Source organism: Dermacentor silvarum, chromosome 1 (assembly GCF_013339745.2).
Source record: "Dermacentor silvarum isolate Dsil-2018 chromosome 1, BIME_Dsil_1.4, whole genome shotgun sequence".
In the NCBI taxonomy this organism is placed as follows: Eukaryota; Metazoa; Arthropoda; class Arachnida; order Ixodida; family Ixodidae; genus Dermacentor; species Dermacentor silvarum.
In genome coordinates this window covers 205,273,642-205,290,214 of record NC_051154.1, presented here as the reverse complement: position 1 = coordinate 205,290,214, position 16,573 = coordinate 205,273,642, and the positions used below count along the sequence as shown (strand labels likewise).

The window sequence follows — 16,573 nt, the reverse complement described above, 5'->3', positions numbered from 1 at the left end:
AAAAAAATGCTGGCTCACTCGGCGTGGAATAACTCATGCGTTGGGGCCAACTAATGTTAACACTAATAGAATGCAAACTTCACGGAAAGAGGGCTAACGGCGCAATTTCAAGCAGATGGTTCCAATTAACAGCCATTTGCAACCAGAGCAAAATTCGCTTCCCCCGCTGAAAAGAAAGAGCGGCCTTACAATGTGTATCTACGAAACTAATGCTTTTATTTTTGTTAAAGATACTTGGATACTTTCTTCCATTTTTTCAGGAAACTTAACATGCGCAGTAACTCATCAAAAAATGGTAACTTAATTAGCAAAACCTAGCCTGTTCACTGAGGACCTGGATGCCTTGCTTACGTTTCGCATTAGCCCCTTTGAATGAGCACTTGGCTTACGTCGTGGAAGCTGTTTAATGCATGTACACAGTGTTAGTAACGAAGAAGAACAAATTACGGTCGAACTCTAAATGCGGGAGCAAAGTCGAGTAAATCCATGGGCAGCTTGTACTGCATAATGCAAAGCGGCTGTCCTGCTTGATTTACCGCGCAAGCTGTTGCTTTTCGCTTTGTCAGTCGTTCGAGGCAAAGCAGTCGTTTAATGTTCGCGAATGAGACTAATTCCACAACAACCGTTATAACCTATGTCTTATACTAAAATGAACAAACATGGAATAACACCAGAGGCTCGTCCCTTCCTTGTGTTTAAAGTGTTTCACTGAATTTCCGTTCATTATAACACATTGTGAAAAAGAAAATTACTAAAGCGGGTAATACTGGTACGGAATGCATTTGTTCCGCGATAAGGGAAGAATCATTAGAATTGGAGAAAAAAAATTGCCCACCAATCCACCCTGTGAAGGTGGTTGGAAAGCGAAGCTTTTTACGCCACCCTCACGGTGACTGCGGCGCACTTGATATTTCACACACTACAACGTAACTTTAACCACGGCCTTTATTATTATTTACTTCACAACAATGTTCACTACTGCTTTATGATCGGTGTGATATACACCACTAGACTACCCCATAGTGGGGTAGTCTAGAAAATGAACCGAAGCAGTTACTAGGCTGGAAGGGTTTCGAATGACGTCAACCCTCTTTCAAGCAGCTGCATAAGCTTTGCAACAGCTGCAATCTAATCTTACGGACCGCGCCGAGCCTGTTTCCGTTGTTTGCCCGCAGCTCTTATCATCCATCATGTTGGCTCATCACTTTGAAGCTTGTTTTTGTGGTTTTTCTTCCGAAAACGAGTGCTTAGTTGTACGCTGAATGCCTGAATTCAAGTAAGCTATACTGCTATACCTGCAATTGTTAGCGGTTCGTCGGGATCGTTTTTTGCTTACAACGACGGACACGACAGAACCCTTGGCTGGTAGAGGTACAAAGCTTCGCTTTAAAAAACATTTACATGCCAGCCTGGGTACAGTACATTCTCTGTTATAAGGATGAAATGGACTTGATAGCCTACCCCTTGACGAGGCCTGTAACCGAAAGCAAGGCGGCTTTCGGTTTCATATATAGCAGCCGAAACATAACTTTGTGGTTGCCCGGAAAGTAGGAGGGATGTGCTTTGCAGGATTCGTGTCCAAATAGCCTCGTGCTGCTCGCTTTGCTCGTTCCGTTGAGACGACCAATTCGCCTGTGTGCCTTATGTTAGATATGGCATTCAACTCGCTGTGGTCTTTCCCTTGCAGTCATGTACGAGGGCTTCAACGGATTCGCGGAGCTCACAAGCCGAGAGGGCATCTTTCATTTCTGGATCGGGATGCAGCCGTTTGTGGTGCTGCACGCCGCCCACACCATAGAGGTACGCTGCTTTCACCGGGCGACATTTAGGCAGCACATGACATGGGATGTTTGCCCTCGTCACTACGCGGATGTTTTCAGCCCAGTGACTGTATTTTAGCGTATTGATTGCCGATCCCGTATCCGAAAGCATCGCCAGGCGTAAAACTCTTCTCATTACATCTTCAACGAGCGCTGGTGATGCACATAGTCGTCATTACGTGTCCTTACTAACTACGACGGAATACTCAGGCGTTCTTTTGCAATATCTTGTATTACTACTTATCCTCCTGTAATCACCATTAGCAGTACAATCATCAGTGTCCTTCTCGCTGACTTCTGTGTTCATTGACGAGCTCAGACCTAGTTCACACTTCCTTTTCGTCGTTAACACTCGTTCTTTCTTCAAGAGGCGACACGCGTTTCTCGAAAAGCAGTTGATTCAAATGCATAATGAGAATTATGTGCAAGCTCACAGCATAGCCATTAGAAGACTATCATCATCATCATCACCAGCCTATAATTATGTCCACTGCAGGATGAACGCCTTTCCCTGTGATCTCCAATTACCCCTATCTTGCGCTAGCTGATTCAAACTTGCACCTGCAAATTTCTTAGAAGACTATGGTGGCGTGTAGCTGAGGTAGAACACCCGGCTTCTAATCTGAAGAAGACTATAGTCGAGTACAACTTTAGAAGGCAGAGGCATCTGGCCCTCAGAGGCGCATGCACACGAGCCTCCATCAATGGGCGCGCACTCTAGACTGAAGTCATGAGCAGGACGGCCGGTGACCCCGCCGATGGAGAACATGGCAGCCCGCGCTTCGAACTGGGCCGAGTCGCTTCAGCGGGACGATTTCTTTAGTCGCGGAGGCAATCGGCTGCCGCGCTTCGGTCATCTGGGCGGGGCCTCTCCTCCCTTCTTAAGTTGCGCCTGACTGTACTGTCATAAGCTCGAGCTTCTGATCTCGATTATAGGCTCGACAAAAGCGGCAGAGTGTTCGTTCGTTCACATCTTGTTTCTTTTAATTTATGTAGCGCATACGCTCCAGTTGCTTCTTCAAAGTGTGGTACAGTAACACTTATCAATACAACGCACGCATCAACTAATAGCAATGGGCGAGCACGTAGCCATCTGTACCATGAACATCGTTTGCTAATCACCACCTGTACTGTGAACGAGGGCACAAGCGTGTGTTGCACAAATTAAATACCTTTTTTCATGCCTTGTCCATCTTGCGAAGAAAGTGAGTCGTAGATTTTGCGAGCACTGTCATTGATCCCTGGTCACTGGCGCTCACCGATGCAGCTGTCGACGGGAACAGCTTGCGTGTGGTGCGTCAGTGGTGATTGCCCTCACCCGGCATTGTGCCAGCATGGGCGAAAACCACTACTTACCTCTTTCACAATATGGACGCGGCCCAAAGACGGGCGTCTGGTTTTGACAGGGCAGATTCATAACCTCACCAATAGCGTCGGTGCCCGGTTATCGCCCCTCAGACGTCGCGGACGGTAGTGCCGGCTATGCGCTCGCGTATAGTTGTTAACGGAGCTTTGTACAGTCCTCATAAAAAGTTTCAAGGACACTGGGTGTGTGACCGGACCTGTCGTCTTGGATTGCGCAACTGAGACTCATGTAAGGCTTGCGTTACTTGAAAGCACAAATGTTTGACAGAGACGGTTCCCCTGGCTGTTCTTGTCTTGGCAGCTGCTATAGGGCCTGACGATATATATTGTGACTCTTACAGCAGCCTGAAGAGAGATAGAAAGACAAAAGCGAAGGAAAGACAGGGGGATTAACCAGAGGATATCGCCGGTTGGCTACCCTGTACTGAGGAAGGGGAAAATTGATACGAAATATAAGCGAAAAAGAAGGAACGAAAAAACAATACAGAACTGTCTGCGAAGGCGCCACATAGTCATACTCAGTGTCAACGTCGCACTGAGAAAGTGCACAATTACAATATGTCCCACAATCCGGCATCTTTAAAGGTAACGCAGCATTGCCTTTATAGCGGCTCGCGCTGGTGTCCGTGTAGGCCAATGTCCAATAATTTTGCTTTAAGCTAGTGGGCGCTTGTCCATCTGTTAATATAAAATGGAGGAGAGTGTTGCCCTTTGCTAGTTGAAGTGAGGGCACTTGCAAAGAAGGTGGGCGATCTTTTTGCTGCATCCGCAAAACTCACAAAGTGGGCTGTTGGCCACTGAAATGATAAACCACCACGCATTTCAAAATGCTACTCCAAGCCAATAGACGGGCTAGAACGGTGCAGTCACGTCGTGAGAATCCGGACGGAATACGACGCAGTAAATAAAGGTTCAGGTTATGAAGGCGTACGCTTGTAGATTCAGATGAATTCCACTGATCCAATGTCATGTTTTTCGCTGTGTAGGCTTTCGAAAGAGGAATGGTAACACAGCTGACGCCGTTGTGGGCAGATAGGGTGGCTGCGGCCGCTTGATAATTTCCATGGAGGCTACAGTGGCTAGGCACGCGGTAACATTTTTACCGCGTGTCTTTTGTACACTACCTGAAAAAAAAAAGAAACACTGAACTTGCTCATAGAAAGCCTACGGGAAGAGCACAGGGCAAGAAATAAAGATTTCAAAGCACGCTTCAAGCTGAGGCAGAAACGGCTACTAAATGCCATTCTTGTGGTGAATTTACCGTAATGCTAATTGTGAAGACAGCTACTTTGAAAAAAGACATCCGGAGTTTGATTCGAAACACATTTGAGGTATAGATCGAGATACTACAAAGTCAGCTGGTTGTGTCTGTCTTTACAGTCGATTTTTTTTTCTTGAGCTTTGGGCAGTGCTTGACATAAATCACACGTTGCACGCGGGACCTGGTCGAAATTATTATTATGCTCGGAAATTATATGTTCGCGTTGAGATACAGTGCCATATTTACCCGTCAATCATTTCTACAGCCACGAATCAAACCACTGAAATCTCCGGTGGCACCTACCGTATTCTTTTTGTGTGTTTACTTGGTTGTGTTATTTTTAACTTTGCCCTAAACGCAACGGTTGTTGCTGCGGCCTGTTGCCTGGCACAAGAGAAAAACCAATCTCGCTGCAAGGAAATCATATAAAGCAAGAAATTTATTAACTCACAGAAAATTGGATTTCAGATAAACATGCAATGACATCAATGTGTGGAACAGTGCTGGTTATACTGCAACTCGAGAATTTCTATGAAGCATCTGCAAACGTCCTTCTAACGTCCTTTTGTGCGGCCTACCAGGAGGACCGGACTAGGGCCTTAGTTCCTTTGGGACTAATAAATGTTATTTCTCTCTCTCTTCTTGTGCGATAACTTTGAATGCATTGACATCCATAGTCGGCTTATATCTGCGACACAGGAAATATAGGGAACGGTGTGATGGGGTGGGAGAATCGACAGTTCAGAAACAATACAGCAAAATATTCCTTAGCCGAGATATATCATTATTAGGTAATATCAGGCTGTTGGAATCTGGTAGAATAACCATCAATTCACAAGTGATTGAATTATTATTTTTTTTTGCCAGAGTCAACGGTGCTTATAACCAGCGGGACATTTCAAGCTTTCAGAAATACTACAATTTCTACGAAAACTTTCCACTCAGGGATAAATGTAGGGACACGAAGAGCAAGGAGTAGGGAATTGTAGGGATTGTTTAGCCTTCGTGTACGGGCACTTCGCAAGAACGGTTGGCGACGCTGGCGCTTGCTGGCTCTATCGAAGCGTCCTAGCATGTGAACTATCTTGTGAAGACGACCCGTAATTCATTGCCATAACACACGCCTCACTGTTTCCAAGGCCATCGAATCCTGCCGCTTGCACATGAGGCACAAGTGAAACACCAATGTAATTTGTGTAATCATTCCAAGGACACATAATAAAAGAAATTTACCCGCCAAATGCATGTATGGATTTGCAAGCACTTTGGGGGGGGGGGGAGGGGGGGGGGCTACGTAAACAATGTATGATTTAACGTCCACCACACCACACATCATCAGCATCCTTCTTCTTGTTCTTCTTCATATTATTATTATTATTATTATTATTATTATTATTATTATTATTATTATTATTATTATTATTATTATTATTATTATTATTATTATATTTAGTTACATATTAATGGGATTATCAAATAACCCTGGTTAGGTGAAGCTATGCCGTGCAAAAACATGCTCAACGTGCTCACGCAGTTCATTAGTGTTCCTCTAGGCAATGATGATTTCAACAGCGCATAATGTTTCACTTAAGCCAGAGACGAATAGCGAAATGTTCCTCGCTAACGGCCATTAAATATTCATGACACGCATGATTTTTCTTGCACGCATTCGTGCTGGAACGATCATAATAACCCCATTTATTCTGCGTAACTAAATATTCAATCAAACGTAATATCAAATACTCGAAATAAATAGTCCGATACGAAGCAGAAGCACTTCATTCTTGAATATTGGCTTTCTCTTGTGTGAAGTCCTCGAGTATAAATAAACGCACTTGAAAGGAAATCTTTATTTACTATTTTTGTTTCTTGTTTTCGTCTGTTTTTCGCAAAGCCCCTATTGACGAGCACCGTGAACATCTCCAAGACTGGACATTACCAATTTCTCGGCCCTCTACTTGGCGAAGGATTGCTGACCAGGTGACAACATTCGTCCCAATTTATGAACCGCAGTTCCCTGCATCAGCATGACACATTGTACATCAGCGAAATTGTGAGGGCCAGATTTTTTTTGCGCTTTACCATGGTCGCTTTCTGAGTAAAAAAAAAACCCATAAAATAAAAAAATAAATGCCTAGAGTGCATGTACATGCGGTGCTGATTATGTAATCAGTGCTGCATTACGGCTATATAGGATGGTTTTTTTTTCCTGCACCATATTTTTAAAAATTGCCTGTGGCATATAGCGCAACTCTAACCTATGAACCATATCACTCGATGAAGCGGTCGTTACTTCTAAGAGAAATGAAAATGCCTAATTGAATAATTAACATATTACACCAATTAACTTTTTAATTAATGGCCCTACAGTACATATTTAAATATATGAATTGTAGCTGATGAGATTACAGGACTATCGACTTGGAAGAAATTCTAAGGATGGCACTGGTTTCGAGATACGCGCCGTCAAAGGTGTGGTAAAAATGCCCTGTTGTTGCAGTTACTTTTAAAAGAAAACGCTGTTTTATGCATTTAAGCACAAAAGTAACAGGAACGCCAATGCATTTTGTCACACACTTCGAAAATTTATCTTTCCAAACTGGTGTAGTCTTGAGATCTCATTCCAAGTGGATATGCCTTACGAACTCACCGGCTACAATTCATAGATTGAAAAAGGTATGTACCGTAAAGAATTTGATCCAAAAGTTCATCAGCATAAAAAAGCAGTAATGGTCCCTTAAGGCCAGGAGAGTAATATTTCGGAAGCCTATAGCGTATTACAGATAACGAAAAGGGGGGAAAGATGTACATTATTCGGATACTGAAACCAGTTACCAATAACAATGGTAGAATTCAAAAACCTTATCGTTCTACCCGTTGTTTGCCGTCGTTAGCTCCTTAATAACAAGTTCGTTGCCAGTATTGGTTGGCGCCCGTTCTAACGAACCTGCCTAGAGCACAAACGGAGTTGGGATTAATGGGACGGGCGCGTACAGTTCTTGTCAATGTAGACGGGACATCGAAACGGCCCACAGAGCCTCCGGCTGAAGCAGCCGCTCTTTTGACTGTGTACATTTGCTATTGCCGGCGTCCCTAGAAGCACTTTGGGACAGTGTGAAATGGTGCGCTACAAAATCTTTCGCAGCAATGCGCCATGTTTGTTGTGTTGCTTGTCATCAATGCATCACCCCTCTCTCCCCTCTAAAAAAACAAAAAAGAGAGCTTCTGTGCTCAGTGGTCGACGCACTGGGCTTGTTTGCAATTGCCAGTCCTTGTGAGGAGTACTAGAATCGGTCATTGCAAACAAGCCCAGTGAATCGACCACTCTGGATAACGACCGTGCATGCAATATATTACACCTACGTGCACATCAAAAAAGCTGAAAATTCTAACGAATTCGCGGGTGCCCTCATTCACAGAGCATCTAGTCTCCTCGCTAGCAACAATGACGTCAACGGCATCACCTATCACGTCACAGGTGCCGCCTGCAGCGCAGTCAGCAGCAATGTCAACTCGGGGATTCCTGTGAAACGCAAAGCGCGTTAAACCGCAAACGGAAGGAATAAATTCTTGGGCAAATTGGTCTTGCATTGCCGATGAGGGAAATTAGCACACCAAAAGACAGCCCGTAGTGGAAGGGAAGACGAAGATAAACGCTTGTCTTTGTCTTCCCACCCAGTGTGTTGCCTTTTGTTGCGCTAAATTACCTCGTCATTCGCCGCCGGAAATCCGTCATGTAGCAAGAAAGAAGGGACAAAGAGAGGGCTAAAAAATTCACCGACGATTACGATACTCCCTAAAGCGAATTTTGAGCACAGCTGTTTAGGTGTTTTGAATTCGCCATATACTGTGGCAAAGAACTTGATTCTGGACAACAGGGTCCTCTTCGCGGCGGCGCTGAGCCTCTGCTTGGGCAGCTCGTTTAGCGGCAGCGGCAGACGAAGCATTTTCACCGGTTGCGTCCCTCATTGTTTAAGAAGAAAGCGTGAACACGAGAACACGCAGTAAGTGAAGTAGCGCATGCGCAGCGGCTCCGAAGCCCACGCCAGCACTTTGTTTCTGCACTCGCCGCATGCCATGATCGTCGACGGCACTCCGCTTTCCCCCTCACCCTTTCGCCGTACTCTACTCCTCCGCTTTCCTCCTCGCGCTTTCTTCGCTATCGCTGTCTTTCATCTACCGCTGTATCGAAAACTAAATACGACGAAGAGGTTGAGAACGCGTGAGACGAGGGCTCGCGCAAGCGCCATCGCAGCAGTTGGTTGAATAAACCGCATCCGACGGACGTCAGTCTCCGTCTCCAACATAGATATATGATGACACGGGTAGCGGCGCTTCGAATGGCGTCGCGCTGACGGCGTAGTCGGTCCATGGTCGGTTGTGCGGACGGCAGCCTCCTTCCCGGGGGGTTTCACGGCACCATAATGTAAGGAACGCAGCGACTACGCGTCCGCCAGCTACGTTTGTTCGGTGCGACTTCTTTAATGAACCCCGTTTCCCTGGCCCGCGCGCGTGGTTATAGTACGCTTCTTCTTCCTCTGTTCACAACAGCTGCGATCCGCATTCGTTGTCATGCTTCGCTGTGCTCGATCGCTCAGGTTACGAGGGGCAACTACGACGCCGCCGATCGCCGCAGGAACGGGCGCATAAGAGCTTCGCTCTGAAAGAGAGGCCTGGTTTTTATTTTATTTTATTCAAAATACCCCTAAAGGCCCTCAAAGATGGTATTGTGACGTAAACGTGACGCACATTCAATGATGACGCAGGACAGGAATGTCACTTGCACACGCTGGTAAAGGCAGTGGGGAGAAGCCTCCCTGCGGGTAGCTCACCTCCTCGCCACCATCATCTCGCCAAATTTCCTTTGCTCCTAGCTCCGCGATTACTAAACCCTCCTCATTCTGTGTGAGCCTTGACGCCCTGTGATGTACCTATATTGAACATTTTATTGCGATAACAATTATATGGACACGCCAAGCGCATTTCTGCCGTCGGCGTCGTCGTCAGGTTCCGTATAAAGTCCAACGGCGATAAAATCGTCGCCGCGCGCCGTACGCTGTGTGCGCGAGTGAAAGCGTACGAGGGTGAGCCGGCAATCACGGCTCAATGTAGCGCACGCGAGGCAGAAAGACAGGCCGGAGGTGCGCGGTCTTCGTTCGGGCGCTAGGCACTGCGGCGTGGCGACGGAAAGGGAGAGGTAGGAGGGGTGCGTTCTGCACCGTCGGTTGCTACTCACAGCGCGGCCGCGTGGGCGCCGTATCTTGAAAGAGATCTGCGACGTGGGCGAAGGGCGCACCCACACGGGCCTCATCTTCAAAGCGATCTGCGATGGGGACAAAGTGCATGCGCCGAGTGCCGGTAGCTTCGTATGCGCTGTGTTTTCGACGTTTAGTTCGCGTTGTAGCGAGACGAGAGACAGCGCGAAGGTCAATTTCCCGCTGCTGCTGGCGCGCTTTCTCACTCCGGTGTTTTCACAGCAAGTTTCCGCGGTCATCGAGCGAGATGTGTTCATGTTTACCTGTTCGCGCGTGACACCGTGCTTGTCTATTTAGTTAGTAAGCGAATGTTTACAACTTTATACGTCCCATTAAACTACTTTCCTTGCTTCGTATAGATGTCTACTAATTTTCTATCGCAATCGATGCTTCGCTTTCAGAAGAAACTCCGACTTTTTTTAAGAGACATGTCCGGTGCGCCCCAATTAAAAATGCGAATGATGCTATGCTGGCGTAATTTTAAGCAAGCGTACCATTGCTGTTGAGCGCCAGTGAACAATCAACGTAAGGTGTGAGACATTGCAACAGCAAAACGCCTGTGAATTTAAACTACTACGATGGAGGTTACTTGGTCCCGTTAAGGTCACGCTGCCCAGCTAAGGCGCAGAGGAACACAAGCACCTATATCTCCTGCTCACTCGTCCTTGCCTCCTCTCTGATTCACTTGACTCATTCTTAATTGGTAAAAACGACAGCGCTGAATGCAATGCCTGTGGTAGTGAATAAACTTCAGAACACCTTCTGTGCTACTGCATATCCAAGGTTTGACCGCCACACCACTTTAAACCAGCTAGACGGAAGACCTTCCTCGTTGGGAAAGATCGTGGGGCCGTTGTCTCGTACATCAGAAGGCAACACAAGCACTGCTGCGGTTCCTGAAGGCAATTGAACTTCGTGACCGTCTGTGACACAGTAACTATGAATTTACACTACATCGGCGACTTCAGTGCACATCCAAACTCCACATCTCTCCTTCGCTTAATATTTTCTTTCGATGAGCACTTCGGCCACTGCAGGGAGCCAACTGGGCTGAGTCGTGTTTAACGTCCCTGCCTTTCATTTATCATTTTCTGTCCCTCTCGTTTTCTCTGGTCAGTATTTTGGCGCTCTTTTCAGTATTGAAGGAAACGAACGCGGACATGCATGCTTGGAACTGTAATATTTCACTTGACCCTTGTCGTATATATATATATATATATATATATATATATATATATATATATATTGCGACATGCATATTGCGTGTTTCTTGTGGACAATGCGCGTGGGCGCCCCGACGAAGAAGCTGAACTGCTCCTTGCTCTCGAGCTGTCGGCTGAACTGGCCAGCGCTGCATTTGCCTTTTGTGAATATACAGTGTAAAGAGACTCCAGTGCATAATCCTTCGTTCGAGTAACATTTTGGTGGAGGTGCCGTTCCCCGTCCACGCCACGGAGCTCCGCAGCGGCCGCACCATCCAGCTTTACAGCATGGCCCCCGTTGACGACACCTCGTCTGCTTCTACTCCTGCGACTCCAACAACAACGTATGTCACGGTTGCCACTCCCCTCGATTCTGGCATATTCTCCGGCCAAGATAATGTCGACGTTGAGGACTGGCTCAGCTTGTATGACCGTGTTAGCTGAAACAACCGCTGGGACCCTACAATAATGCTAGCGAATGTCCTCTTCTATTTGGGCGGAACACCTCGTGTTTGGTTCCGGACACACGAGGACGACATCTCTCTATATATATCTACTATGAACAAACGAAAGAATTAAGAGAACGTGCATAGATGCAGCCAAGCATTTACAATAGAAAAGTCATACACTTGAAGCCAAGTTTCACACATACCATGAAGACATGGAGAACATCATCATCATCATCATCAAACGGGACTTTCATTTAGGCACCTGACTACGTTTTCCAACTCCACTGAAAAAGCACTAACATATAACTGAAGCAGCGCTTCATCCTGCAGCGCTGCTTCAGTTAACTTGGGCCTAACTTTAAAAATATGCAAATGCTACGTAGCTGGACAGAACCAAGGTAATGTTTGCCGTCTCTTAGAGATACTCAGAATATTTTTTGCATTCCGTCTAATTAGATAATCATTCTTATTTAATTATGAAATGAACTTCTCAATTATTGTAATTCGATGAAAAGCGTCAATGAGAAAGTTGTAGAGTAACATGAAAAACTCACGATACAACTTTCTGTTGCTCAATACATGCTACATAAAAGTGTTTTTCTGGGCGTAGAAGAAGCCTGCAAATACACGCAAAATTGCCGAGCGACTGCCCGCTCGAGGGACTTTGCGTGCATTCGCCGGCATCTTTCACGCTCGGAAAAACACTTTTATGTATCCCGTATTCAGCAGCAGAAAGCTGTATCGGGAGTTTTTCATGTTGCTCTACATCTTTCTCATTACCCATTTCATCTAATTGTAATATTCGAGAACTTAAATAATTAATTAAGACTAATTATCTCATTAAGCGGAATGCCAAAAAATGCACAACCTTCCACTCGGCTGCGCAAGGCTTGAAACAGCGAAGCTGGGCGATCGTAGCCCAGCATTTTCCGGAAGTGCGCGCGTACTTTTCATCTTATTATTCATGATGATGATAATGTCTTTTCGCGTGTCTAGAACTTACGGCCGTCACTGCGCGTTGCTTAGCGCAGCTTGCAACACCGACACCGCGTTCCAATGTCGACACCGCGTTCCACCGCGTTGCAAGGCCGACAACGCATTCCAGCAGACCCGCTCCGTGAATGCCTCTCTCTCTCTCTCGCTCTCATTTTCTTTATCTCTTTCCCGAGCATAGTGCGTAAAACCTCTTCTTCCCCTCGCAGAGCATTGGCACGAGCGCGTGCGAATGCCTCAGCTGTGGACGAAGACCACAGCTGGCTCGAACGCAATCATGTGGTTTGCATAAATGAATGTTCTGCAAGCGTGGCTATAAAAAAATTGCCTAGGGGTTACGACACTCGCCTTCCATGGGACCGTGGGTACGCGGGCTCAAATCCCGCCTCGGCAAGGAAGTTTTTCTTTCTTCATAGCTGATGGTGATAGTTTCTTGATACGAATCACAAATTACGGCTGGATTACACAGCTTCGCTGTTAGTAATTTGAGTATTTCCACGCGACGGCAAAGAACATTACCTTGGTTCTGTCCAGCTACGAAGCCTTTGCATGTTTTTAATGTTTGACCCAAGTTAATTGAAACACTGCATGCGGTCCGCTTCAGAGAAGCACTTCTGGTATTTCTCAATTTTTTCTGTCCGTACTCATCATGGGGCAGGTTCTTCATCCTGTTCAAGATCGCGTGCCACTCGTTTTTATAGAAAAGTGTGCAACTGCGTTGCCTGAGATTACTGTGTTGCCTAATGCATTCTCATGCTGCCTTAGTCTCTCATTCAAGCATGCGCTGCACAAAGAAATCATGTCATGATGCATCAGACACGCAATTATAATATCGTGCGAGCGCATGACAGTCGAGAGTATTGAAACGCGCGTGAAAAAGAAAACTGATTAGTTGCAGTAATGAAAAGACTTTAATTATCTGGTGTCTGAGAAAGCGCTGTCAGCCGTTTGTGGCAAGCACAAAAGAGCTAAGGCAGACAAGAAGTGCAGAAAGGCGGCAGTCATACCGTATCTACAGAGGGTATCGAATGGCCTCGAAAAATCTGGAAGAAGAAATTAATTAAAAGTTGTATTTCTAGCTTAATTTAAACTTTGAGAAAGTTATGAAGAAATGTAAACTCGAGTCATGTGAGTAAAGCATCGATAAAGGCGCCTATATTGTGTCCGAAAAGTGATTTGAGAAATCCCCTTTCCTTGAGGCAAATCCTATGTGAGAAAAAACAATCAATGCCTGAAAAAAGACTCAATCAACATGAGAATATACTCGTATTATGCAAGACATAAATATTGGGCAACCTAGCTGTTCACGGTGAAAAATGGGAGTGTCACCTGATGCTTGACAGGCCGAAGAAACTGGCGCATGGTGCTACGGAGCGAAATAGTGCGTTAGAAACGTTTTTATTTCTGTTTTTTTTATCTTTACCTTTCCTCAGTGTGCTAGCAGTGTGACTGCACGTAAGTTAATGCTCTTTCGGCGGTTTTAAGGAAAGTGACATAGAGACATTCTCTAATGAAAGGTTACGCACATAATGATGATGTGCGCCATGTCTTCATGTTGCGTCGTCTCAAGTGCATTACTTCGTAATATATTTCGCTGCATCACTCCACACGTTTTCTTCTGTTTCGTGACTGCATATATGTGCGATGACCTTCAAGTATGAAATATTAAATTGTTGCTAGGGCGAAACCCCTGTGTACGTCTGGTGTTTTCGGGTCAGTGTTCCCGATTATGTTATATTAGGACGGCGACTTGTACAAGCGAGTCATGTGTGCAGGCCACGTTACTTTGCGCTTCCCTTTAATGGTTCTGCACGAATAGAACCATACGCGGTGCCTTGTGGTGCGAGAGTAAATTCGATTAGAAGCGTATTGTTTATCCCACATTGCATGCGGCACGTACCTCTTCAAAACCCCGTGGAGGCTTGAAGCTCGAGGTAAAACATTGGCACTGACCGTGGCACTGTCAGACTCAATGGAAGTTGTACCTTCCGAATAGGCCATCTAGGGTTACAGTTTAGCATGTGAAAAGGCTTGCGCATCGAGCTGGATAAAGCCGAGCGCATCGGGTGCACATGTTCGAACTGACCGCTATCACTGGCACGCGCGTCTGACAGAATCTTCAACACACCTACACTCGGAAACCCCCTCAAGCATGTTGCCCTCTCCTAACTGCACTGAATAAACAGGGAAGTGACAAACCACATGAATAAACCGCGGTGGCATTCATCGGCTTACACTTGGCTCGATTGCACTGACTTCTTGAACGATACGACACAGTGTCAGAAGTGGGATTCAACAGCCGTCGCCATTTAATCGCGACGCACGGAGCCAGTATAGAATTGGTGAAAGCTCCCGAGCCGCCACGCCTTAGGTGTGACATCGCTAAACAATATAAGTGTTTTAAGCGAAATATTCAGCTCTAATAGACCAGGCACCCAAGAGACAAGCCCAGCAATGAAGTAACGATAGCTGAAATCCTGCTGAACCTGGCAGGTGACGATGTGCTTCACGACCAACTTCACGTTTACTCAAGACGAGCAGAAAAATGACTATACGGCCGTAATTTAAAACATGTTATGTGTACTCCGTAGCCTAGGTGAATGAAGTACACGAGTGTTACCTATATAGGCAACGGGTCCAAGCAGAATGTGAGTCTTTTGAACCTTTCGTATGGAACCTAAGGAAGATGGCATGATGATGCAACTCCAGCGTTACGAAGATTCAATAATCCACGACAAAGTGCGCAGACAGCTGCTTCGGGGCAATAATTTGACACTGGCCAGAGCAAAGCTTCTGTGCAAGGCTGCCGAGTTACCGGCTGCACAAAATCGACTCTGGGCACGCGAACAGTGGCAGTTTGACCTCGTTGAAGCAAGGCCAAAGGAAATTGATCCACCGTCAGTATTATGATGCCGTAGGGGTGGTCATGAGTACGGCTGGCGGAACTGCCCGGCGTATGGTCGTACCTGCCGAAGATTCGAGACAAGAACCATTTTGCCATGTTGTGCAAGAGCAACAGGCAAGTGGCCGAAGTCAGCACTGACGAAGACTTCACAATTCTTGACGTATCAGTAGACAGCATCGTATACCATCGTGAAAAGGTAGCGGAAGCGCGAGTCGGCAACAAGTACTTTAACCTGAAGGTGGACACCAGTGCAAAAGTCAACCTTCAGCCCTATAGTATGGGCCGCATACTTCAGCTGGCGACACAGCTAAGAGATATTAACTCTATGCTACGCTGTTATGGGGGAGGAATCGTGGGGGAGAAACTTCGGAGTAGCCAAAATGATGGCGAGACATCAATCGACGTCGACTCACTTTTTCTATAAAAGGGACAAGTGAGTATTGGCCTCAACGCGAGTGATCGCCTGGGACTCTTCATCCGGTCGGTCGATGCGATGGCAGCAAATGCGACTGCATAATTCATGAAGGAATGTAAGCACGGCTTCCCAGACACCAGATATGCCTTCAATGGCTGTACAACAGGGTATTGCGAGAAAACGCCATACATACCGGGCAGATGGCTAGACGCGTGCCCCTGGGTCTGCTGAAACCACTTCGGGCATAACTCAACTGGATGATGAGTGCAGCCATCATAGCCAAGTTAAAGGAACGAACGGACTGGACAAATTCGTTACTTATCATCAAAATGAAAGATAGCAGGCTACGTATATGCGTGGATCCCAGAAAAATTCATGTGAATCTGAAGCACTTCTAGATGCCCCGCTGGATAAGGGTGTTCAAACTTTATTGAGAGCAGACGAAGTTCTTTGATCGCCTTCCTTGCGGGTGGCCTCCTAAGTCCAGGAAGCCATGTGGTCTGGCGGCCTGCCTTTACCTGTTCACGAGCTGACGCTGGTCATCAGGGTTGAGGTTTGTGAGCTGGGTCTCCCACTGCTTCGGTGTGCAAGATTTTTTCCCCGACTACAACGAAAAATCTATATTTCATGAGATTCCGTTGCATGAAGACTCACTGAGTGCCTTATGGAGCCTACATACGAGCGAGACTACGTCTCTAAGGGTGGTGCCGTCGCTCATTACTGTTACCATTCCATGGTGGAGGCGCCATTTTGTTTCCCAGTAGGCGAGTGCGGTGAGCGCAGCACCAGCGGAGTGGAGAGCCTGCGTGCGAAATGGCGAGCAACCACCTAGGCAGGCAATGCACCCTGTGATTATTGGTATAGCACATGTATTCTTTACTAAAGACCCGATTAGCTTAAGGTTCAAC

General features: G+C 46.3%; 1 protein-coding gene across 1 annotated transcript in view; it reads left to right on the top strand.

The window, feature by feature from the left end:
• The first annotated feature begins 1,689 nt into the window (after positions 1–1,689).
• LOC119436679 (cytochrome P450 4c3) overlaps positions 1,690–16,573 on the top strand; it is a 51,289-nt gene continuing 36,405 nt past the window's right edge. Inside the window, exons 1-2 of the mRNA XM_037703641.2 lie at positions 1,690–1,800; positions 6,341–6,426. Of these exons, the coding sequence (XP_037559569.1) occupies positions 1,690–1,800; positions 6,341–6,426 (197 nt within the window). The remainder of the gene's footprint in view (positions 1,801–6,340; positions 6,427–16,573) is intronic.